General features: G+C 40.8%; 1 protein-coding gene across 1 annotated transcript in view; it reads right to left on the bottom strand.

The window, feature by feature from the left end:
* Nucleotides 1-3,675: 3,675 nt before the first annotated feature.
* The window catches only part of HS6ST1 (heparan sulfate 6-O-sulfotransferase 1), a 162,354-nt gene continuing 139,394 nt past the window's right edge, over nt 3,676-26,635 (bottom strand). Inside the window, exon 2 of the mRNA XM_077488663.1 lies at nt 3,676-13,325. Within this exon, the coding sequence (XP_077344789.1) occupies nt 12,617-13,325 (709 nt within the window). The 3' untranslated portion in view covers nt 3,676-12,616. The remainder of the gene's footprint in view (nt 13,326-26,635) is intronic.

The following is a 26,635-nucleotide window of genomic DNA, read 5'->3' as shown; positions in this document are numbered from 1 at the left end:
CACACCCACACAGGTTGAACTACGTAACTATAATCCCGCATACACGCGGTCGGATTTTCCGATGGAAAATGTTTGATGGGAGCGGTTTCCATGGGAATTTCCGACACACAAAGTTTGAGATTTGGAATTCCGATCGTGTGTACACAATTCCGAAGCACAAAGTTCTACGCATGCTGCTCGGAATCAAGCAGAAGAGCCACACTGGCTATTGAACTTCAATTTTCTTGGCTCGTTGTATGTCACCACGTTCTTGACGTTCGGAATTTCCGACATTGTGTGACCGTGTGTATGCAAGACAAGTTTGAGCCAACATATGTTGGAAAAAATTCCATGGATTTTGTTGTCGGAATATCCGGTCGTGTGTACGCAGCATAAGTCTGTCCCATACTGGGTCCTTCAGGAATGACAAATAGAGAGTCAAATTATTATTCATGTGTTAGAATGGCCCAGTCTAAGTCCAGACCTAAATTGAGAATCTGTGGCAAGACTTGAAAATTTCTGTTCACAGACTCTCTCCGTCCAATCTGACAGAGCTTGAGCTATTTTGCAAAGAAGAATGGGCAAAAATGTCACTCTAGATGTGCAAAGCTGGTAGACACATTCCCAAAAAGACTTGCAGCTGTAATTGCAGCGAAAGGTGGTTCTACAAAGTATTGACTGACTACAAATTCACGCCACACTTTTCACATATTTGTAAAAAATATTGAAAGCCATTTATCATTTTCCTTCCATGTCCCAATTATGTGCCCCTTTGTGTGGGTCTTTTACAAAAAAATCACAGTAAAATACATTTTTGTTTTTGGTTGTAACATGACAAAACATTTTCAAGGCACTGTAGCAAATATCAGTTTATTCTGAAATCTCACAAAATCCTCATTAAAACTGTATTCAATTTAGAAATCCTGTGCAATGAGGTTGCATATAAATAGCAATATAATAATCTAAAACCAGATCTAAAGTCTTCGGTAAAAAAAAAAAAAAAAAAAAAATCCCAATAAGTATATATTAGTTTGTTTAAAAGTTATGTGTCTATAAATTATGGTTTATATCCTGGAATTTACACATTATCAGTGATAACATTGTTGTGTGTGTGATTATATATATATATATAATTTTAACAAAAAAGAGCTTTCTTTTGGTGGAATTTGATCACCCTTGGGGTTTTCAACATATAAATGAAAACAAGTCTGAACATTTTGGAAAAAAACTGCAGCAAAAAATAAAAAAACCCACACACCAATATTATCTACTTTGTTAAAAAAAAAAGAAAAAAATATCCAATACACTACTAATGACACTATTGGGTGGCAGGGGTGATCAGAACAACAATCAAAGGGATAACTGTGTGCCTAACATATATATAACATATAACATATATAACGTGCATGTGTACTGCTTTTTATTCACAGGATCTGGCTGACTTTTTGCCCTGAATTCAGAGTTCATTTCAGGGAGAAGAAGCAGCCAGGTGTGTTTGGTTTTCTGTGTGTTTGTAAACACAGAACTCTACATTATAATTGGCTACCCCCAATCAGCAGGTATACAGCCAAAATCATTGGCTGTAACCCGCTGACAAACTCGTGCTGAGTCCAATCACAGCAGAGATCAGCAGGAGCCGGTCACACTTGTGCCAGAAAACCAGAAAGTGCCTTGCGACGTACCAGTACATTGCTGTGCTGCCCGCTAGCAGTAAATGTACTGTTGGTGAGCAGCACGTAGTTAAAGTGGTAGTAAAGCCACTGACATTTTTTTTTCAGACCTTTAACCTCCCTGGCGGTATGATTATTTCGGATTTTATGTGCTGAAAGCGGTACCATTATTTTGCATGAAAATTTGGTGTTTTATATTGTAGTCCTGTAATTCTTAGGAATAACCCACTTAAATCTGTCCAAACCAGTCTAGCAGACATCCCGGGTATGGTAAAGTTTGAAAAATGAAATCATAAATTATAATATAATAATTATAATTGTACCAAATAATAATAGAACAATAATAAAAATTATTCAATAATGTAATCAAAACAAAAAAAAACACTGAAATTTGCTCAGTTGCAGAATTGTCACTGTCATTACTTTTCAGTATTTGATGACGGATCTCCCCACAAATCGCTATCCCTCAATTCTGCGAGTGATTACAATTATCGCTGTTTTCTAGCTGGTCTAAAATCATTTTTGATGTAAAGTGACAGTTTTGGTTGCTATGGACAATCTCCAGTTTCCAGGCATAAAGAACAGTTTTTATAATATAAAACTCCATGCAGGGCTCTGGGCAGAACACTAGGGACAAAGGGGATGTGAAATAATTACATACAGCATTGTAATCTGTAAGATTACATTATACTGTATGTATACTGTGTGTTTCATTTTTTGAATTTGGCGCAGATCTCCGTCCCCGTGCGTCGCAACGATGTGATGAATCGAGCGAGACGCGGCTCGCTCGTACAGCGTGGGGACATCGCTGGATCCGAGGGAGAAGGTAAGTAAACCTCCTCCTGGATCCAGCGATGCAGTCCCGAGTCTGGCTCGGGGTTACTGCTTTTGGCATAAAAATTCCACCCCAGGAATACTGTCAGGGGGGTTAAGGGAAAAGGCATAATGAGCTAGTATGCACCGTATACTAGCTCATTATGAAATACTTACCTTAGAACGAAGCCCCCGACATCTCACTCGATATACGCTGAGGAAGCTGACATGTTCCCTCGGCGTGTCTTCCGGATATCGCGGCTCCGGCGCTGCGAGTGACTGGAAAAAGCAATATCGTCACTCGCATGCGTGTGGGAGATTTTTTTCCGGCAGGGTCCGGCGTCTGCCGGGCTTCCAGCCTAGAATCCCCTGTGTGCATGTGCCGCTGCAGTCAGTGGCTCATTGCGAGGGGAATATCCTACAGGTAAAAAGTAAAAAAAGTAAAAAGTAAAAAACAAAACAAAAAAAACACTATACAACCGCTTTAACCGACCCTTGACTGTCCACCTAAACAAAAATATGCAGCCTCTAAAGCCCTTTTCACACAAGCTCATCCGCTTGCTCAGCAGGGGGGTCTCTCTGCTGACCCCTGTTGAGCAGACGAATGACAAGTCCGTGCCCACTATGCAGAGCTGACACAGACAGTCCCGCTCTCCTCTATGGGGCAATCTCATAGAAAAACAGACTGTCCGTTTCCATCCAATTCGAGCCACCGGAAGGATGGGGAATAGGTCCACCATCCGTCTGTTTTTGGCAGACAGGATCGGATCGCATGGTGGTGGGTGCTGAGCGGACCCAATCGGACAGTGCATGTGAAAGTGGCCCAAGGATGGTACACATGCTGTGATGCTTTGCGGCTGCAACAAAAAATAGACCTCTTGTTGCATTCGGCAGGCCATTCCCAGTGAGGTCAACAGGGCCATGCTACAACTGTGTGCAATGCATGCAGTTGTGGTTAGTTGGTTCAGCCTTTTTAGGGTTCAAAACAGGTGGTAAGGAATAGATATATATTGCCTCCCAGCCACCCTCTGAAAAGCAATGATCGCCTTTAAGAGGGGCAGCAAGGGCTGCTGCACGTGAAAACAAGCCCTTGGTATACAGATTTTATAACACAGCATTGGCTACAAAGCTTTAAAATGATACTTTATTATTCGAATACAAAATTAAACAGTTTCTAAAAATTCAACCCAAAAAAAAAAAAAAAACACAGCTCTGCATAAATCTTTAGTTTATTAAAGCAACATGACAAGTGTTGTTTTCACAGTGATATAAATGGCTTAAAATGTACTGTGTGCAACATTAGAAACAGTGGCAAGAGGGACCTGGAAAAGACATACAGCCAGAAGCAAGAGCATATGGTTCAATAAAATACCTCCTAACACAGACATCCAAAATTCAGAGATTGTTGTAATGGTCCATTATACAGATTTAAATACCCAGTCATGCTCATTTCATCGCTCCTGACTTATTACAATGAGCAAACTTTCTCACATTGCTTAGAGAAAACAACAGAAAATATCATTAAATAGGGCCATGTGTCATTGCTTGATTTAAAAAAGGCTCTTAAATTAGCACGAGTTCATCTCCATTCCAGACTCGCTGTGAAAAAAGAAATATGATAAAACACATAATTACAGTTCCCAGAGAAGTTAAGTGCTTTACTTGCAATTCCTCTCTATACCACTAGGTGGGGATGTCCCCTTTAGACAGGACTACTCTCACTAGAGGTTATCATTGCCATATATATAGCTTAGTTTCCCCTATTCTAGAAACAGTGATATGTTTAATATAAAAAGAACACTACAGTTTGCATGCAAAATAAAAACCCTTCCAGTCATTAGCAGGCAGGACCATGTTCACTAGCAATTTACTGATGACCGGATGCCATAATGCAGCAAGATGGTTGGGCCAATCAGATGAAGTTGTCATCACCACACATAATGTTGGTTAAATTGGCCGATTTATTCGCAAACTGGTACATTAAAGTAAATTAGTTATAATTAATAGCATGGATAAACTGGTCAGCCTTGTTTGAGGCAATCAGCCTGGATAGCACATTTCCATTTATGGGTGCCATATATATATGTCTAGACAAATAAATTATACACCATGTATACAGTACATCTGCTTTGCAAATTTTAGAATAAATGATAAAGGTCATGTATGATGCTAGTTTCCCGGCTGTATCCCGGCATACAAGTCCCGACTCAAACTATTAAAGTGATTGTGAACCGACATGCTATACTTACCTGCTTCGTCCAATGGTTTTTCACACAGCAGCCCCGACCCTCCTCGAGTCCCCCACAGCACAGGAATGCTCCTCCACCCTGCTGAGTGCTCCTATAGCAAGCCTCTTGATATGGGGGGTACTTGTATGGGTTTGATCCCAAGCTGGATTGACACGCACACAGTGCAACTCAGCCCCGCCCCCTCTTTCAGCTCAATGGCCATGATTGAATACCTTTCTGTCCAAAAAGGAGAGAGACGCTGCTCTCAGGCACAGCGCTGGATCAAGATCAGGCTCAGGTTAGTCCCCCGTTTCCCCTAAAATAAAACCTAGCGTGATTGTCGGTGATGGCTGCAATATAAGCCCTACCCCCCCAAATAAGCCCTACCCTGTTTCCCCAAAAATAAGCCTTACCCTTAAAATAAGACCTACAAGGACTTTAACTAGGGCTTATTTGGGGGGTAGGGCTTATATTGCAGCCATCACCGTCAGTCACACTAGGTCTTATTTTAGGGGAAACAGGGTATGAGTGAAGGTTGGGAGGGGCTGCATACAGAAGGTTTTTACTCTAATGCAGAGAATTTATTAAAGTAAAAAATAAAAATCCTTCTGCCTTTAGAACCACTTTAAAGCCATTATATCAGCAGGACAGTAATGCAACTGACATTTTCAGAAATCAGTAATGGCAACCTACATATTCTTATTACAGGCTTTATCACCTCTGTTCTGCCTCTTTCCTAAAGTACCTTCCACACCTGCCTGGGTAGCAAATGCACTCTGGGAACTGCTGAAAGATACAATGGGGAGAAGGTCATTTTTCTTTAGGTCTCATTCACATCGCATTTTGCTAGAGTGACCAAATTCATATTTATGTTCTTGGGTCACTGGGGAGTAGTGAACTATTCAAAGGCCCACTTAAATGCATGTGACACTGCAGATAAACTTTTCCAACGAGACCTGGGCTATTATAGACCATAGCATTGTTCACATTTTACCATTTCCTGCAGTTTCATTAAAGTGGAAATTCAGTCATTTTTTTTTCAACTTTCCATCTATTAAACCTTCTGCCCTTGTTGTTTTAACTTTGGATAGTAAAACATTTTTTTTCTGCCAGTAAATACATTATACAGTCCACTTCCTGTTTGTCTGGTCATTAGCCTAGGCTTATGACATCATGCACAGCGCTCTCTCTCTTACTCTGGTGAGAGTTTGCCAGGAAGAGAGGGGGGTGACTCATAAGAGGGCCAATGAGAGCTGCAGAGCTGGGGGGTGTGCCTCTGTGTAAATCCAGGAAGTGAACAGGCAGCAGCTTCAGCTGCCCACAGTTATGAATGCAGACACGCAGTGAAGGGAGATTGCTGCCGCATATTTGGCAAGCACAGAATCACAGTATATATATATAAAATATGCAAAGTGGTTGGAGGGAAGCTTCAGAATGGAAAAGATGTTTTTATTACAAATTATGTGAGCAGACAGCTGCATTTCCTCTAAATATTGTACTTAAATGGGATGGAAAGTTGTTAATGAGATTTACTAAAGCTGTAGTGGCCAGCATTTTTGTTGCCCATGTGAATGCGCACTAAAGGGAACTTGTCGCTGGGGTTTATTTACGAAAACTCAAGAGCACAAAACCAGGCTCATTTCTGCATAGAAACCAATCAGCTTCCAATCTCTAACCCCAAGCTTGTTAGAATAAGGTTTGGCAATAAAACCTGGAAGCCGATTGGTTTCTATGCAGAAGCGAGCCTGGTTTTCAGCTTTAGTAAATAAACCTCACAGTGACAAGTTCCCTTTAGTGCGCATTCACACGGGCAACAAAAAAGCTGTGTATGCTCCTAACATAGATTACAAGTGACGTTTACACGTTGGCCCTGAACAAACCCATTCATGTGCTCATAGCTAATGCACACGATTTCGGCCTTCATTCAGAATTGGCTAAAAATCCTCCTGCACATGAACCGCCCCATAAAGGACTCGTTCAGCACTGAAAGGTAAAACATCAACAGCACTGCTCTTTACACATTGTTGATATCTACAAGTTGGCCCTCATCAGCTGCGGCAGCCAACAGGGTCCATTTAAGCTGTGTGCAGGGAAACAGACCAAATATTGCATGCGCATGGCAAACTTTTTACGCAGGATCTTGCTGGCAATGCACCCGTGTGAATGAGCCCTTAAAACCATAATGTATCAGTAACTAAAAAGAATTTAAGATTCATAGTTCAACCATAATACAGTGTGCACATTTCTTTAAATGGCAGTATTAACGGGTTGTGCTCCTACAGTAAAACCTTGCTTTGAGAGCGTTTTGCAAGACAAGACAATTTTTTGTTTCACAAAGAATTTTTTTTAATTAATTGTGACTTTATATCCAAGCGATGCCTTGATATACAAGTATGTCACAACTGAGTATAAAAGAGAAGAGAGGCGCCTCTAATTGTAGCAATATGGTTACATTTAATGAAGGTACACCATTTATCAACATATTGCTACACTTAGAGGCGCCTCTCTTCTCTTTTATACTCTGTAGCTCCTGCTGGATTTGGCTTCTAATCCCCTTGTGGAGGCTGCCATTTGTGGATGGACATTTTATGGTTACACAACCTGTCACATTCCTATAATCTTTTTATATGGACTATAAACTGAAGGACTTATGAATAAATAGTTGTTGAACAAATCATTTGAGTTTCCATTATTTCTTATGGGGAAATTCAATTTGATATAGAAGTGCTTTGGATTACAAGCATATTTCTGGAACTAATTATGCGCACGATCCAAAAAGTTTTACTGTACTTTCCCTCTACAAAATTTTTGTTAACCCTATCTAGAAGATACAGTGAGAGTCTAAATTGGTTGTTCTACTTCCCTTTCCATCAGTTTTTATAGAACAACCAAAGCTTTAGTTACTAGCGGGCTTTATTGATAATAAAATTGGTCCTCCTGCCTATAGCAGCCAATCGGCTTTTTGTAATGGAGTCTGGAACAAATGCAATCCTTTTGGTACGCATGGTCCAATGTTATTGATTTAGTCCCTAGCAGTTTTGTCCTGTGCAATTATTGTTAATAAAAGGACAATTTCTAAAAGATAATGGCATTTGGTCAGCACAACTTTTTTTTTTTTTCTACATACCAGTAACAGCTTCTGAAGTATTTTTACATTTTCCTAGATATTCACACTTATTCAATAAGGCAGATCAAAATGTGCACATTTTACCTTGCATTAAGCAATGCATTAAATACTATTAAGTGCTTGGCAGCGCCATTCATTTTTTGTGCCCCCCCAATGCATTAAGCCAGAGCAAATCGCGTGCATTTTTGCGCACTCGTATACAGACCCATGTTAAAACAGAACTTCAATCTCTCAATCAGCATGAACTATCTTTAATCCCTATGCTTCATTAGTAAACAGATTGGAAAGTATTTTAGATTTACTTGTTTTATACATTTTAGTTACTTCCTGGTTTCCAGGTCTAGGCAAATTATGTCATGCATCCCAGGATTCTTCAGGAGGGGACGAGGCATTTTTCAGCTAAGTACACCCTCTTTTCTGCATGCCTGAGCTAAGGGCAGAATTATTCCAGGAAGTAAATGCTTCATAAAGATGGCCATGGCCAGAAATGCTAAATGCTAGGGGGGAGTTTTGTCTCAGCAAAATCAAGCCTGGAGACATGGTTGGGTGGGTTTGCTTTAAAATATTAAAAAATAATTATACAGCATTCTTGGTCTGTGGTGCAATGTAGCTCTGCTTTAAACACTAAATGGTGGCACAACACAAAATGAATGAACTGCCTTACCGCAGATTAGCTTGTGCGATATCAGTCAATGCAGGTGTAGTAATGCCCTTAGAGTAAATGCACATTGCTCTTTGACTTTATTGATGAAGTGTGCTTATGTCTTGCCGAGCTTGGGTCTGCAGTATAAAGGGGGGGGGGGGATTGCCTTCTGGGTGATATATGTACATTGGAAGGATTTTAACAAACTTTGTTGCAGATTCCTACCTTTTGTTATTCTGAAGAATCATTGCTTGTTCATCTATGCTGAGTGACTCTAATGGGAGTGAATTCATAATTTTCGATCAGCCGTGCAGCTGCAGGGCAGCAATGAGGGAAGCTGCTGGACCTGCACCCCTTTAGACATGTTCCTATTGAGAGAATCTAAACAAAAATTAGATTTTTGTTGCAGAAGGGTGCCTGAAATCTGACTTCTATCTTAATGCAGACTTTCAGGAAAATCAGCAATCCAATCATACAAGCAGGAAATTTAGTTTCAAAGGGAAGGGGGGGGGGGGGATGTTCCCTACACATTTTGTGTGTGTACGTAGCATTTTCAGAAAATTACAGCAGCTGCAGATGGAAAAGGAAAGGCAATTTTTAATAACATTCAATTACAATATGTCACAATTGTATATACACAATTTTTTCTTCGATTTTGTCCCCCCCCCCCAACGAAAGTAGAATTACAATTTAAAGAACTCCAGCCATGAAGATTTAAAACTGGCTATACATAACCTGACATTCTTCTACAGCAGTGTTTCTCAACTCCGGTCCTCAAAGTTCCCCAACAGGTCATGTTTTCAGGCTTCACATTATTTTGCACAGGTAATTTGATCAGTTTCACTGCCTTAGTAATTACCACAGCTGTTTCATCTGAGGAAAATCCTGAAAACATGACCTGTCAGGGAGCCTTGAGGACTGGAATTGAGAAATACTGTTCTAGAGCATGTGCATGTTGATACGCTACAGATTAGGCCATCTACATACTGCAAAGACTACATTTGACCCTCTCCTTGTGGATTAGCAACTCTAAAGCTGGCCATAGACAGTTCAAATCTCACTGGTTCAGCAGGAACTGGCTGAGATTCAAACCATATATGGGCAGGCTGATTGTACCCAAGTTGATCGATCCATCAACTTGGGTACAACCAGCCTGTGAGATTTTTTTTCATGCGATTATTGCCAGGGGCTATAGGAGCTAGCAAGAATCACTGTGCTCTCCAAGCTTGGACAGCTCCCCCCCACCCAGAGAACACAACACCATGGGACGGATTCCCCCGATTACTGTGTTGCTTGGGGGCAATTGAATGATTTTCTTTCATGTAACCCACAGTCTATGGCTGGCTAAAGGGACATCAGACAGGTGCTTTTATTACCACACATGACAAAAAGGTAAATTTTACTGAAAACATTCAATTGTGTTTAAAAAAGAGGCTTTCCACGGCCGGTCAAACTGCACCATGTCCATCTGGAGTCTTCTGCACACTTTAGGGTTGATTTACTGAAGGGAAGAAGGCTGTTGCAAGGTAATTCGCATTTTGCAAGAGAGAAAGTCCTTAGCTCAGTGAATATGGTGAAAATTCAAATTTGCAAAAAATAAGCATCCATGTACAAGACATATATACATTTTATTTTTTTGTATTTACTTGTGCATGACTGGATCATAGAAGTCATTAGAGCTTCACATCCTCTAAGCTCTAAAATTCCATAGCAAACTGACTATAGCCTCTACAAATTGAACAGCCCATTTTGCCTTTAGTAAATCAACCCCATTGCGTGACAGTGCTGGGAGACTTTGTACTAGAATATATCTCTAGCATTAAGACAACATGGGCTGTGTCTTCGGAGGGGAGGGGGGCACAAGCCCTTAACGTACACCTCTGGCAGTGTGTTGGCGAGTCCAGTGTTTTGCTTGAAACAAAATTCATTAAAAGGAAAAGTGCAATGAAAAAAAAAAAGAAAAAAAAAAAAAAAAAAGAGGACTTCACCTAGAAAATTGTGTTAGAAAGAGAAGGCTGAAAAAAGCGACAGATTTAAAAAATTGTTAATTTCTGAAAATGTGCGTCCAAGGTTGCTGCCTTATTGAAACAGTTTTAGCATTTGCATGTTCTCCACTTAATACCAAAAAAGGTTGGAGACAGCATCTACCCATAAACAACCAAAGTTCTGTCCTGCAATACAGAGCATAAGGGCCAATTGATGGTATATCTATACATCTTAAATTTTTATTTCATGGGCTCACTTGCTAAAGCTAAATAATAGGGTATTATGAGCAATCAATCTTGAGTTCATTTTGCCATTTTATCCACAGGGCTCCAGTTTTGTCTTTTTGTAAGTTACGGCACAGGCAGCAAGACCAAAACCTTTCATGCAATTTAACCCCAAGCCTCTCCCCAGCAGAAAATGGCTGATAATGCAAAACATTAGTTAACATTCAGCAGCAGAACAAATGTTGATACAATGTAGAATATCTGAAATTCTTCTGAGGGACTTTCGCTTACAATGCATTCTTAAATGGACACAAAAAGGACAAATTTGTAGGAGGCATATAATGGCTTGGTTTGTAAAGTCTGTAGTAGGGGTTCAGGCTAGCATAGCTTAGCTTGCATCTTAACACTTTGCATAGATCAAACCAAAAACTGAGACACAAAAGGACTTTCACATGACTCGACACATAACCTGTGCACTTTTCCAATTTCATTGAATCATTCACATTAGTAAAAATTGAAAGAAAAAAAATAAAATAAAAATCAAGTCGATTTACAGTATTCTATAAAAAATAAAATTCCCATGCTTGTACAGAATTTTTAAAAATATTCTTCCCATGAACTTTACAAAAGTATGATGATGATCTTACTGGAAACGGTTGTCTTTAGTTGACATGTTGGTTTCTTTTAAGGGTTATAAAAGCGAAAATGTTTTTCAAGCTATTAAACATACCACTGTTATTAGTTTTTCTTCCCTTGTGAATTGGAGAAGCAAGATAATCAACACACAACAATGCTTTAATGATCCCCCAGAGTGAATAAAACACATAGCATTACTGACACAGTGCGGTCACTCCCTAAATACATTAAAAGGGACTGTCTAGGTTTTAGACAAGCGCTTCAGTTTTATATATACTACTATCTGAAGGCAGCCCTCCCATACCATTAGCTGCACCCTTCACCCGGCGAGCACTAAATCTTGCTTGGAAAATTAGCACTTTAGAAGGCAACAATATGCAATAGCACGTTAAAAACAGGAACCATAAAGCTGAAATACAAGCAGGTTGAGAAGAAAAACGCCATTTTAATCAAGGATGTGTTCATTATAAACCCATTATATTGTGTTTAAGCAATAACTAATGCAAGTACCCGAATTTGGGGGGAAAAGGGAGAACCAGCACAAGGAGCCTGTAAAGCCTAGTGTACACTATCAGTTTTTGTTCAGCCCATCGGTACAGTGATCCCCCTGTTGAGCAACTGTGTTCCGGCAGGACAGACCCCACCAGAACATATCGGTCGAATGCCGATTGGCAGACCTTTTTCCACTCATGCCCCTTTGAAAGAAGCCACACTGCCTGCCGTACACATGGGCCAAATGTCGGCCGGTTTCTATTGAACCGGCTGATACCACCCAGTATCGGTTGTGCTGCAGTGCTCATATGCTAACAAGAAATATGCTGGCAGGAGGTAAGAGCAGAATGGCAACAAATTTAATTTAGTAGTCTGCCACAGGTCCTTTATTGTCCAATCACAACCTGGGGGAGAACAAGACCTAGTTTTATTACTTAACCACAGTAGAACCATCAGGTCTCCAGGATGGCCATGCTCTGTGGCAGGGCCATGTAAAACTTGGAACCAAGTAGACAGCAATGCAGGGAAAACAGCTCTCTATGGACTTTATCTGTGTATTTAGCCATTTGACTGAAGTTCAGCTTTAAATGTTCTACAAGAAGAATTTGTACAATGAAAGTGCTTATCTAAAAGAAGACCGCCCCTTTAAATGAATGTACATTGCCTCACATAAACATGAACAGTTACCAAAGCTTTGAGCTCTGTGCTACAAACATTAAATAAAAAGTGTTCTTATTTATAATGTTCAGTATTTTTATACAAGACAAAATAACAAATGTGAAACCAGTTTCTCCAGTAGTATAAAAGTCCATGTTGGTCTACCATTTCTCTATAATATGGCTCATGTAGTCTTCTGTAGGCCAGCGCACTTGGTCCTCGGCTTCTTCCTTGGCAAAAGCCTCATTGGACCTTTGCAGAAGTCTCTCTTCCCGGTGCTTTTTGCGTTGCTCCATTCTCTCCACTTGCCTCTTGAACTGATAGCGCTGCTGAAAGAGGTCCTTTGCATAGTCATACAGCTGCATGTCTAAGTCGTTAAGCTCCTCAATCCTTTGGATAGTGCCATTGTCCAAGTCAACCCCACCTGCCCGAGTATTGTTGTATTGCATGAATGGCCTTATGAATTTTAGATTAAAAGTCCTCTCAAAGAGATACTGAGTCTTTCTCTGGAATTCAGTGAGGCCAAAAAACGCCATGTCCTTCAGGTTCTTTTTCGCGCTCTCGAGGAGGAGTTGAGCTCGCTTGTTGTCTGGAATAAAGGACATATTATAGCATCCCACAAGGCTGAGGTCCGCCAACATCCTAACCTGACGATTGTTGGCCAGGTTGTAGGGACATTCCATGAACTCTTGCAATGTGCACCCTGACCAGTCCGTGCCTTCATAACAGGATGGCAGCTCCTCCAGTGTTGGTGTCCTTCCATCACACATGTGAAGTGAAGTCTTCCAAGTGGCTCCTCGTTGTACATGCCGCCACTCACTAAGATACCGTGAGACAGGATCTCGTAACAGCGTGATGTAATAAAATTTCCTGGAAAATGAAACAGAAAAAGAAAACATCAGGCAACTGTAACTAGCGTAAGACAGACATCATGACTATACTTTCTCAATAATTCACAAAGAAAAAAAAAGAAACATAAAGAGATTATATATACACTATCTATCTATCTAATCTCCACACATAACCATATCAAAAAAAGAATCAGATGATGGAAGATCAATGACATATCACTTTGCACATTTTAGAATTTAAATGAAGGCTGTCTGTAAACTATTCTTTAAGAGAATAAACGGCAAGTTCACCAAGAATGAAAGAGGTGGACCAACTCCAAATGCACCCCCCTACACATAGCGTCTGATGCTACATGCAGTCAGTGTAGCGATCCATACATCGCAATTAGGGATGAGCTCAGGCGTGTTCGCATGGACCACGTGCTGAGCCCGCCAGGAAGTCGGTGCAGCGCTGCACTAATCACAGGCAGTGAGACATTGCCCCGATGTGCGGCTGCAGAGATCGGGAAATTTGTCACACCGCCTGCGATTAGCGCAGGGCTGCGCCGACCTATCAGGTTCAGTATGTGGTCCATGTGAACACGCCGGAGCTCATCCCTAATCGCAATACACAAACCCGGAGTGACTGTCATAATGCTTGCAATGGCCTGCTCTCATTGATTGACACAGCCACGTGACCATGCTGACCAATAAAAGGCACTTCTGAGGCTTCTTGTTCCAGTAAGGTGTCCCAGCATAAAGAAACACCTTATATTGGTCAGCACAGTCATGTTGTTGTGCCCATCAATGAGGGCTTGCCATTGTCAGCACTGCTCTCTAGGTTTGTGCAGTGCATTGGCAGCAGGGTACGGAGGTGTGGCCAGGATATTTGGAGCTAGTTCAGCATTTTAATTTTTGTGAAAAGGTTAACTTGCACTTTAAAGAATGTGAATTTTCCATTATTGATGGAAACCCCCCTTAAAAACACACTTTATAGTTGGATGTTGGGGAAAACTAGACCAAACAAAGTTCAACCAAAGAAAATAAATAGGAACAATTTCAGGTATACAGAGCGCAGGTGAGATAAGAGTGTAGATCAATCTTTTATGTTGGTCAGTCCTGATTATTATAGGTTGCCTGTTCTATGATGGGGCTCAGATGTCAATATTTTACCCTCTCCCTAGTAGACCAGCTAGTAGCAGATACAGGATGAACACACATGTGCTAGTCATTTTCTGGCAACCGGTCCTCTCTGCCTTACAATGTTGGTTGGGCTCATAGTTACTAATGCCTGTGAGTAGCTGGGATTAAACAAAGCATGATCCTTTTGAAGTGGGAAGGTGAGGAGCTAGTCTTTACTCTGGATTGTGCAGAACTAATACGTTTACACAGCATGGTAAGAAGTGGCTTGTGCATCCACCCCGCCTGAAGAATGCATGAAGGTATGCAAGATAAAAGCAAGAACTGCTCATTTATCAGCATCCAGCAGAGGGATTTTTATAGAGGATGGGGGTTGGGTGGATTACAGCAACCGTACAGGGGGGAAGTTAACCGATAAACGCCTACAGCACTTATATTGTAGACTGTCTGTCCCCATTATTAGAAGACGGGCAACACAGGGTGAAATCTACTGCCAACAGCTCACATTAAGATGTGCCCGAGTTCATTCATATCACCACGTCTTGAGTACCTGTTGAAAATTTCTTTGCGCAATTGGTTGATATACTATTACAGTAAAAGACTTCTTTCATAGTAACACTGAATGATTATAGAAATTCTTCTTCCTTGCATACCAATGAGTACATTCAGCACTCTGATATGCGTAGTACTATTGGAGTGTTAAAGCTGAACACCAGCCTTAGCTATAGTCTTCACATTCGTACAGATTTCTCTTCTGTACCAAAATCACTTGCACCGATTTTACTGCACACTGTTAACTTATAACAGCGTGCACTTGAATCTGCAGCAAGTCAAAACAGAGCCCATGTACTTTCCTGGCTATAGGATGTCCAGGGATATCTATCCCTTTCCCCCCCACCCAACCTTACTGTACCTGGTCTATTCCCATTTATTCGTTAGGTTTCAGTTCTTTCAATACATGTCAGTATTCCCCAGGGTGGTCTGCATGCAAATGCAGTGTGCAGTGTGCCTAAAAACACAGATTCCTTCCACTGATGGCTAACCTTGGCACCCCAGATGTTTTGGAACTACATTTCCCATGATGCCCTACTACAGTGTAGAGTGCATGAGCATCATTGGAAATTAGTTTCAAAACATCTGGGGGTGCCAAGGTTTGCCATCACTGCTCCAGACGAACATCCACCCACCAAGGCATTTTGGTATTTTCCAGCCTGCTTGTTGTATCAGGGCTGAGGACTGCTGAGTAGAGTACTGAGGCAAGGTGCTATGATGTTTGCAGAAAGCCAAGTGCAGCACCCAGCTGGCCCCTTCCACCAGTCATTAACTGTTTGCATTGCAAAAGTTTAAAGATTTAAAAATGTAATTTGCAAAATATAAGAAAAAAAAATTGAGAAAAAAAAAAAAACACTTAAAGTGGTTGTATACTCTTTTTTTACTTTAACCTACAGGAAAGCCTATAATAAGGCTACCTGTAGGTAAAAAAAATCTCCTAAACCTGTACGGTTTAGGAGATATTTCCCTCGGTATGCGCCGCTGACTGCAGTATTTCATAATGAGCTAGTATGCGGTGCATACTAGCTCATTATGCCTTTTGCTTTGCAGGTGGTAAAAAAAAAAACAAAAAATAAAAAAACAACAACATTAGCGGGTTTACTACCGCTTTAAGCATTAATATTTTCAACATGGGTAAGTTGCCAATCTTTTCTTATAGGGTAATTTGAAGAGTTAATTTAGACTAAAGTTTTCTTTAAAGTGCAGGATAATATAGAATAAGGAGCTCTTACAATTACTACATACTACTCAGCATTAGAGTAAAAGATGGGTTCCTCAGGTTGGGACTTTAAATGGGCCACAAACAGTTTTGTAGAAAAAGTATATAAATGTATTGCACATTGATGCCAATCACAACATAGAAATGGGAATAAAAGCAACACATATTGGGAACAGAAATGGAAACAGCTGCGGAGAAAGCCCAGAACTTGTCGCACAGAATTTCCAACACGTTTCAAAAAAAACAAAATCCAGATCTTCAGGGACAAAGGTCTTGCGGGTTCCAAATCTGAAGCTTCTATCCCAAAATGTTAAAGCTCCACCCATACTTAACCACTTCCCGCCTGGCCAATAACAGACTGATGTCTGGGACTGGGCGTCATGACGTCCTTCAGGATAACAGCCGCTGCGAGCATCGCGGTGATCGGTGGAGCGGTGCATCAGTCTGACACACCGATCCACTGATCTTGGTAAAGAGCCTCCAGTGGAGGCTGTTTGATCACGATGTAAACAGGAAAAGCCGCTGATCGGCTTTTCCTCACTCATGTCTGTCAGACGCGAGTAGGAGAGCCGATCAGCGGCTCTCCTGGGGGGGGGGGGGGGGGGGGTCTGTGCTAATAGTTTATCAACACAGCCCCCCCTTGGACGCCCATACTAGACCACCAGGAGAGCTGCCAGGACCACCAGGAAGGTGGGGGGGGCAACATGTGGATGGCCAGGTATGTACCCCATGGCCATCCACATGTGCAAATGACAACCCAATCTGTGCCAATCAGTGCCCATGAATGGGCACTGACTGGCTCCACCATGCAACAAATGAAATCAGTGATACCCAGCAGTGCCCCCCGTCAGTGCCCAGCAGTGCCCGTCATTGAAGAAAACAAACTTATTTACAAAAAGAAAATTCAGAAACAAAACAAAAAAAAAAAAATCAAATGAATAGTGTGTTTGTGTCTGCCTGTTCCACTTGGCAGACACAAACAGCTACACTATTCCATTAAGATCAATAAGGCCTGTGCAGCTATCAGGTTGAATTGTATAACCATTTCTAACCTATGATGATCTGGACGGTTGGACGGAACTATGCATGTGTCTTCTATACTACAATAGGTGAACAGCTAGCAAAGCTAATGTAGGAGCAAATAAAATTATGGGGGCAATTATTACTTCACACATATTTAAAAGAATATGCAGAGGTTGCCTTTACTGAAAACCGCATATCAAATATGGCCAGAAGATTCAGAAATGGAGGCAACTGAATATATTATGCATATGTCAAATTTTGCTGTAAAAAAGTTTGGCATGACCATACCCAATCCGACATCCAAGCTTTCCTGGTGAGTGAGTGAAACTGCAATTTTTTTTTGGCCCTTCTAGCTGGAATATGCATTGGGAAATTGTAGTACTGTTCTGTACAATGGCCCTACCCATAGGCACCTTTCTTTTAGGTAGTTATAGATATGCTAGATAGATATAATATACAGTAAGTGTGGGTATATGTAAATTTAGAAAGAGAAAATAAGTAGATAGGCTATTCTAGGCTGGGAGCTTAGAGTTTATCCATGCTATCTGGGAGAGTGTTGGGGATTTTTGGAATTTTGTCTGAATATTCCGTTGTTTGCCTGGAGTTATACTTTAAACAGAACACAACACTTATTAAAATACAGTGTGGCAATTCACACAACGAACGTATTTATAAATGTGACTCCAGGGGTCATTTTATTGTTCCGCATCTGACTATACTGCTATGTACAACAGGCTAGAAGCTCATTATACTTTCCAAGATTCCATATAACTGCAGCTTCTCTGCTCCTTTGCAAATGAGAGTCAGGCAGTAGAAAGGTCAAGTGCTGAACCTTTTTGTGTCATCTTTAGCGGTAAACTTTCTCCCAAACAGCTGACGCATGAAACATTCTTCCCTCGTTCGCTTTTTTTTTCTTCATAAATATAAGGAAGAAAATAAAGCTTGACTATACAATTGCAAATATCTGGTCTAAATCAGCTTTACAGACCAATTAATTGAATGCAGAACCTGCATACAGAGAAAGTCAAAAACCAAGTCAACGGGTTAATGGTGGGACTCGGTTTGAAATGTCAATCAAGTCGTTCGTCCCGTCAACATGCCACACTGTAGCTAGTGAAATGGCATGTGTTTATGGCTTCTATGACCAGATGACCTCATAAAATATGTATTACCTGGTCTGTCAATAAATGCTATGAAATCCTAGCACAGTTAATGAAGGGGGCATTCAACCAAATGCGTCTCATGCATTAACGATATGAGGTCTCCAAAACGCCACTTCAATTATCAGAAATCACACCAAGTAACCCAAGCATTTTTGCTTGAAGAAGACAAAGTGCTAAAGTTTTAAAATAGTTAGTTAATGTTATATTTATACTTCGGGGAATACATAGCTCAAAAGAAAAACAAATTTGGCTTTGTCAAACTTCAACGTTTAAAATTTTGCTTCCATCATGACTTTTGGGGTAATTTATCAAAAAAGCAACGTTTAAGTCAAACAAGTGATTTTTCAGCAAAGGCCGGTGAAGCGAATGAAAAGAGAAATTACCATTGATTTGTTGGCGGAATTCCCACCTGCCTTTTAAGTCCACTACATACTGCTTTTACATTAAAAGACCGGGGTAATCATTTAGAAGAAAAATTGACAATGTGGTTTCCCTGTTAGATTAAGCTAGTAAAGAAGTACATTGTAACCTCAGGGAAGCTTGTGGTCATTTCCCTGGCCACCCCCGAGATACAGATTTGATCAGAAGGGGCAGGAGGAAAATATGTCAATTTTGTACACATTGGCACATTTTTCATGCATTAAATCAGGGTTCTCCAAACTTTCTAAACAGAGGGCCAGTTTATTGCCCTTTAGGTAGGCCATACACGGTGCAAACAACTTTCCTGCAACCACTGGTTCAAGTACCCAAGCTAACCAAGTACCCAAGCAGTAACGGCATCCGATAGGACACAGTCACTGCAGCTGACAATTTTCCACCCAGCTCTTTCAAGTCTCAATCGACTTGTCAAGCTGGGTGGCACTGAAAGGACCACCCATAGCTTGAATTTTAGGGGCTTCAGCAGCAAATCGCCAAAAATTCTAACCATGTATAGATAGTTTAAAGGAAAAAAAATAAAAATATGACCTGCTGGATATCCTTGGTGGGGGGACACTTTATGACCGAAGTCCTAGCACACTACCGCTTTGAAATATGACGCAATGCCAGCTTTTATCTGAAGATGGCACAGCATACAAAAAAAAAAAAAAAAAAAAAAAAAACTTACACCTGCAGCTCAAGATTACCAGATGACTGGCATGGTGCTGAAGAGGACTACGCTACCACATTGCACTAGCCTGGACAATTAACACTAATGTCTTTCAAAAGGACCGCATCACTAAAGTATATTAGGTAATAAAAAAGACAAGCAAAAGAAGAAAAGAATGTGGGGGTAAGGCAGGTAGGATAGCAAAGTATGTTATTTAAGCAGTTCTACATCAGGCTCTGGAAATATGCAATAAATTTGAGTTAATGAACAGGTGCTAATGAACACCCTTTGTTGTGTTAATTCTAAGTATATAAGTGCAAAATCAAAGGAAAACCCAGTGCAGATCTCACTAAAGCTGCTGCCAGGAGACTTTATGTACTCAGACCAATTAGCACCTCAGAGAACAATATCCAGCAGGCAGGCTTGTCACTTGAAAATACAGTACACTATCATGTAACCAAAATGACATTACAGAGGACACCGATGGGGCATGGAGATCTGCTCCACCCACATAAGGATGAATCAAGGGCAAAATTATGTATGCAACTGCCCAATAAATCAGCCCATGTCACGACACCTTTATATAGTCTTCAGTAGATTTAAACAGCATAAGTAAACCCTAAAAATGAACATCTTTTATATGCTTTTTTTTTCTATTAAAACATACAAATGAAGAAGTGTTTTGTTAACGGTTTGAGAAGTGCAAAAAAAACACTTGTTTATCTGGTCAGAAATTCAAAACTGTCCCGTCCATTTATCCTATTTTCTCAAGGAGCTTAATCGGTCCTCCCAGTTCTCATCTTGGACTATAGAACAATTATTCTTCATGTTGTAGAGATGAAGAGAGGGGGTAGATTCAGTAATTTAGCAAAAGACAACTGGGCAGGGCCAACACTTTCTTACCACTTCAGTCCACAAAATCATGTGTGCTACCAGCCAACAGGGCCCAGGGACAAAGGGCTGCTGATGTGCGCTGGCAAGAAAACAAGGCTGGTGCATCAACCCCAGTGCATCACGCCGTTTATGTTTACATTACAAGTAGACGCTTTTTTGGGGGGCCATGTTTATTCTTTTCATTATGGTGGTGGCCCCAATCACATATCCCAAGAGGCTGCAGGAGCCCATTTAGAGAACGGCCGGGGGGGGGGGGGGGGGGGGGGGCGCCAGATTCTTGAACCCAGAAGCAGCAGCCAGCTGAAGAGGACATGGTAGCACCTGCCAGCTAGGGATGTGCCAACAAATGGCCCATTCATCGTTTGCAGGCCACAGTGCCTATGTGAACGAGTCCTTAGGAACCGCATGCTTTTTTTAATTGCAGATCAATATTTCTGTACTTTCAGGGAAAAAAAAAAAAAAAAAACACACACACACACACACACACACACAAAATCGTTCAGGAGAGGTTGAACGTCGTCTCATGTACATGAAGCCCAAAACTGCTAATAGACAAAAAGGATAAGAAGAAAAATGTCTACACGCATGATTTCAAACGAACCCCGCATCATATGATCCTATGGTACATTTTAAATACCTCATGCCCCATTTTTCACATTTGGGAGCAAAAGGCTGTGGCCTATTAATCGCATGGTACTCCCACATCCCACAATATTCATAAAAGGAGAGATTTTCTGCCATTGGCCTATACTAGGATCTGTGTGTGTGTAAACACAAATTCCTGTTATCACAGGGGAGGAGAAACAGATCTTCTGTTCCTACTAAGTAGGAACAACGATCTGGCTCCTCTAGTCAGTCACATCCCCTCAGTTAGAAACACCTCCCTAGGACACAAACCCTTGATACTCCCCTAGTGTTGACCGTATAAATGTCACTGGCAGAGAAGGGGTTATCAGTGGCTATTTTTAGTTCTGATCGCTGTATAAATGTCAAACATTGCAAAAAGTGTCAAAAGTGTTCGATCTGTCCGCCTCATTCCCGATAAAAATTGCTGATCGCCGCCATTACTTGTAGAAAATAAATAAAATAAAAATGCCATAAATATATCCCCTATTTTGTAGACACTATAACTTCTGCGCAAACCAATATATGCTTCTTGCGTTTTTTATTTTTATTTTTTTTACCATAAATATGTAGAATACATATTGGCCTAAACTAATGAAGATTTTTTTTTTATTATTTGGTTATTATAGCAAAGTAAAATGTGTTTTTTTTCCCCAAAAGTGGCGCTCGTTTATAGCGCAAAAAAAAAAAAAAAAAAAAAACAACCCCTGCAGAGGTGATCAAATACCACCAAAAGAAAGCTATTTCTGGGAAAAAGACGTACATTTTTTTGGGGTACAACATCGCACAACCGCGCAATTGTCAGTTAAAGTGACCTTGCGTATCACAAAAAAAATGGCCTGTTAGGAAAGTGGTAAATTCTTCCAGGGCTGAAGTGGTTAAGTACCTAACATTCGACTTCTCAGCCTTTTGCAGTCCACTGTACTACAAAGCTTAGAGAGAAGAAGCAGCACAACAACCAATCAGGTATGTTGCAAGGAACATGCTAATAGGAGAAGAGCACAGCGACAAGAGGAGCTCATCAGTATTCCGCTTCTCCTTTCACTGGCCTGTGACATGGTGGAGGCAGAAAAGAAATCTGTAACTAAGTTAAAAGCAGAACTTTACCCATAACAACTTGATAAAAAAACAATGTTCTTAAGCGAGGACCATACATTCCACATTAATAATTATGCTATCAAAAGCCCAGAGCCCCAGCAGTAAACCCATTGATTTAATTGTTTCAAAAAACAGTTACATTCCTGGATTGCCAACTGTCACATTTGCTTTTGTCCGCAACCAAACTGTCAAAGCATCAAATGGCTGGTGTCATAACTGATCACATGTGCAGCACCATGACAGTTGTAGATCAAACAGAAGCAGCATCCTTGTCTAAAGAATAGGAGGATTTAATTCCTCTTTAAGGCAGTCAGCAGATCGGCCTCTGCAAACTCGGCAGTGCCTAAAAATTCCTAAAATGGAGCGCAACTGAGCATGTGCAGATCAGGGCGAGACAGTATTACTGGATTATAAACAGTATAGACCAGGGGTCTCAAACTGGTGGCCCTCCAGTCCCATCATGCCTCTGCCTGGGGGAGTCATGCTTGTAACTGTCAAGCTTGCAATGCCTCATGGAACTTGTAGTTTCGCAACAGCTGGAGGGCTGCCAGTTTGAGACCCGTGCTATAAATACATTGTTTTACAAAGCTATACCTGCAAAAGGGGCCAGCCTGAAGTAACAGGACTTTATTTTCTGACTAAAGTTCCACTCCAACTGCAGCAGGGAAATCTTAGGTCCTCTTCCCTGCCAGGCAGGACTGTGCTGTGTGGAAAAGCCATGCAAATCTCAAAACTGGATGGAAAGAAAAAAATCCTTTGGCAGGTAGAACAGCTCTCTCATATTTGGGGAAATAGGTAGTGGGGCTTCCCGATTGTTGCCATGATCACTATATGCAGCAGTTGTGATGCCATAAAAGACATTTTAAGCCTGTACACACGAGCTGAGTGTTGGATGACATTGGCTGGTTCAACAAAAATGTGTAAAGCACTCGGTCCGACAGAAGCTGGCCGTTTGGTCGGCTTCTGTTGGACGATCACGCCGGAGAACCAGAATCCGACTGTCTCCCAATCAGCGTTTTCCACCAATGGCGGAGAGCGCAGATCAGCGTGTTCTGGTAGGAGGGCCGACCCCTGTCAGAACATAACAGCTCAGCAGCAGAGATCACTGTACTAATGTCGGATCTTTAGTACAGCGGCTCTGGAGCAGTCAGTTTTTGGGGTTTTTTTTCTCCGGTCTAACCCGCTGGGTTGAATGAAAGAACAACTAGTAGTGTACCTGGCATTAGCATGTGGGATGAGGAGATATCTTGCCCGTTTAGACAACTGTAATGAAGGTAATTTGATTGGAGACAATGGCTTCTTCTAAATCAAATCTATCCATTTACACCATTTTTACATGAGCCAAATTGGTGAATTATGTAGGATATAAAGCAATTGAGGGCCTATATGAGCAAATTTAATCTACCAATAACTGAAACGGTAATTTATGCCAGCTTTTGCATTCTCATATATGTAGTTGTATGCTTGGCGATGTGTTCAATGAATACAAATTAAATTTGAAGACATTGCAGTCTTATTAGTTTCATATATCAGCCATAAGCTACAAGCCCATGTGATGGAAGCTGATATTAGGACATGTGCTACTACTGTAAGCAGTGAAGTAGTCCCAATAGTTTCCCAAGACTGTAATACCAGCTGGAACCAATCCTAGTGAACACCTGTCCACTTCATAGAACACAGGCCAGCAAACTGCTCTACACCATGCCAAGGAACAGCTGCGCCGTGACCCAAGGAGCCAATCAAGGTCACAGTAAGAACAAAAAATGCTGCTGACATTCTGAACTTGGCAGAGACTTCATCAGTCCTAGCCAACTGATGGCAGAACAGTGGGCATTGTTGTCTGTCCTCCCTTCCTTGTCGTTTGAACATCTTTTTATGTCCCTGGTGATCTGTGTCAGTAAGCGTATCCTGAAGAATTCAGGGTTTCCACTTGAAGCTTTCAGACATCAGAAACTGATAAAATATTCATATCAATCACTGAAGACTGGATATTGATCTGGAATTGAAGTCCTTTTTAATGATTACCCTGGGCATTTTGTCTGCAAAATTGATCCAATGCCTCGTATAAGAGTACAACTATTAGGTTACTACAAAAAATAAGAGCCCTTAATGTCCTTGTAATTGCGGATTTTACACATTCACACTGCCATTGTTTTCTTTGTAAAGTGACATTTACAGTGCAGGGCCATGGTATAAAAATACAGTACATTCAAACTAACTAGTCACTATAATCTCCATGATGACAGAGCATGTTTTAGGCCTCCTGCACCAGGTAATAATATTATTATTAATAATAAGTACAGGATACAGGCATATACAAAAAAATTCTATTTTGTAAATTTGCCTGTACACCACCAATGTATACCCAAGTACATCAGCACACAGCTATTCATGTCTATGGGAGGTTGCATGCTGCACCTAGGCTTCCTGGGAGTTGAAGACATTGGTATTTACACTAAGCGGGCTCAGCCGCCTGTGTGCAAGGGCCCCTATGGAGGGCATAAACTACCCAATCCTTGCATAGAACACACCCAATTGTTGCCTGAATTAGCCTAAGGTAGTGATGGGGAACCTTGGCACCCGAGATGTTTTTGAACTACATTTCCCATGATGCTCCTGCGCTCTGCAGTATAGTTGACCATCATGGGAAATGTAGTTCCAAAATATCTGGGGTGCCAAGGTTTGCCATTACAGGCCTAGGACTTCCCCTGTGGGCGATGAGCGTTTATGACACTCTTATCACACACACAATATTTCTAGCGCATTTAATAAGCTCTGTACACATATAATGATCATCTTCTGTTCTAGGGAGTAAAAGGGAAGTATTGCACTTGCACAGCAGCCACTTCCACAAGCAACTAAATTCACTGAAAGACAGGAATAAATCTCACCGTCTGTAGCTCCCAGATAAACATCGCTCCATCTGTGCCCTGACAAAATGTTTTCTTATGGTTGGAGAGCAGTGTTTTTATGATGCAAGCAGTAATACTGATGTATGACCTCATGTTTGGCCTTTATCTTCTAACTGGACAACTTCTGACCATGTGGTAATGCCAAGGAGCCAAATGGGTCATGTAATTAACAGCAATATCAAGAAAAACTATTCTTGGCAAAGAAATACTGTATAGCATTTTTCACATTGCACTTCAATTTTTTTTGTCACACCAATAAGGCAACTAGGGATTTATTTAGATTCATTTTCTAGGGATAGATGGCTATTTTTGAGCCATTGAACGCAAGGTTCACTATATTTAAGGTTACATATAATATAGGAGCAACTATGTGCCTCTGGTAAAATCCAGATGGGATTTTAAACAAATTCTTATATAATTTTTTGTTCAGAATAATTAAAACTAATTTATATATATTTCTCATTTCTTTATATTTTTTCTATTAGAGATTCTCTCTCACCTATAGCATACTAGTAATATTGTCAAAACTAATTATAATAATTTTCAGGTGTTTTGGTCTATGACGTTCCCCTGTGGGGAGCTGGGAAATCCCAAGGCTCGGGGTTGCCCCATTAGGGCGGAGGTGAGCGCAGCTTCCAAACAGGGTTCGGTATCATCTTGTTGGGTGGGGGGGGGGGGGACCTCTCTATCCCCTTGTGTTTTTTTTAATAAAGAGAAGCCTCTGGATAAGCGAGCCATCTTGGTGGAAGGGGTAAATACAGTTTAATTATTAAGCTGAATATGTGATAATATAAAAAGAATGCGACTGTGTATTCTTTATAATGCTGAGGTTTGGTCTTTCTGATTTTTACTTGATGCAATTCCCCCTCTCCATTCTATAGCTCTCCCTCTGTCTTATCTCACTAACTCTGCTGCTATCTTTATTACCATTGATTTGTATGTTTGTTTTTCTCTTTTTTCTCTCCTTTCCCTCAGAGATGCGTTTTTTTTTTGTTTTGTTTTTTAACATTCTGCTTAAAAATTTGTGAATAAGTACTGCTTGGACCTTGAAGAAGCGGACATACCCCGAAAAGATTGTTCTGAAAAATTGTATGTTGGTGCAAATAAATAAAAAAAAAAGTATCACAGACAGTACTCAATTTTCTCTGATGCATTTTAGAAATGTAAGAACCTCCTGAAGAAGACCATAACCCTCAAGGTCGAACTGCATTGGGGTATTTCCCCAACATTGTATAGTATAATAATCCCCAATACTGTGAGGTAGTACCGTCTGATGTATTTTGTCTATCAATTATATCACATGGTATTACTTATCCTCTCAGTCCAAGTGTCTCACATGGTTTAAACCAGAGCTCATATTTTGACCTTTGTACTAGTGATGTCCAATTGTCTTGTAATAAATAAAACCTATAATTTTTACAAATTTCTTTGAGCCATCATTTTTTACTGCTAAAAAACCCCACAGGGAATTCTGCACTTTTTTCAGACATACTGTATCTGGCCCGATTCCCTCAAGCCAGATTTCTTTACTTTGTTTTATCTGTGAAAAACAGATGCTTCCCTTTTGCTACCATGAAACAAAACTAATTTGTGCGAACATTTGTAATACATGTGTAAGTGCATCCAAGAATCCCCCCC

This window comes from Lithobates pipiens, unplaced genomic scaffold (genome assembly GCF_037356315.1).
Source record: "Lithobates pipiens isolate NorthernLeopardFrog02 unplaced genomic scaffold, aLitPip1_a1.2 Scaffold_18, whole genome shotgun sequence".
Taxonomy (NCBI): Eukaryota; Metazoa; Chordata; class Amphibia; order Anura; family Ranidae; genus Lithobates; species Lithobates pipiens.
The sequence above is the reverse complement of the archived record's forward strand: the minus strand, read 5'-3'. Positions and strand labels throughout refer to the sequence as shown.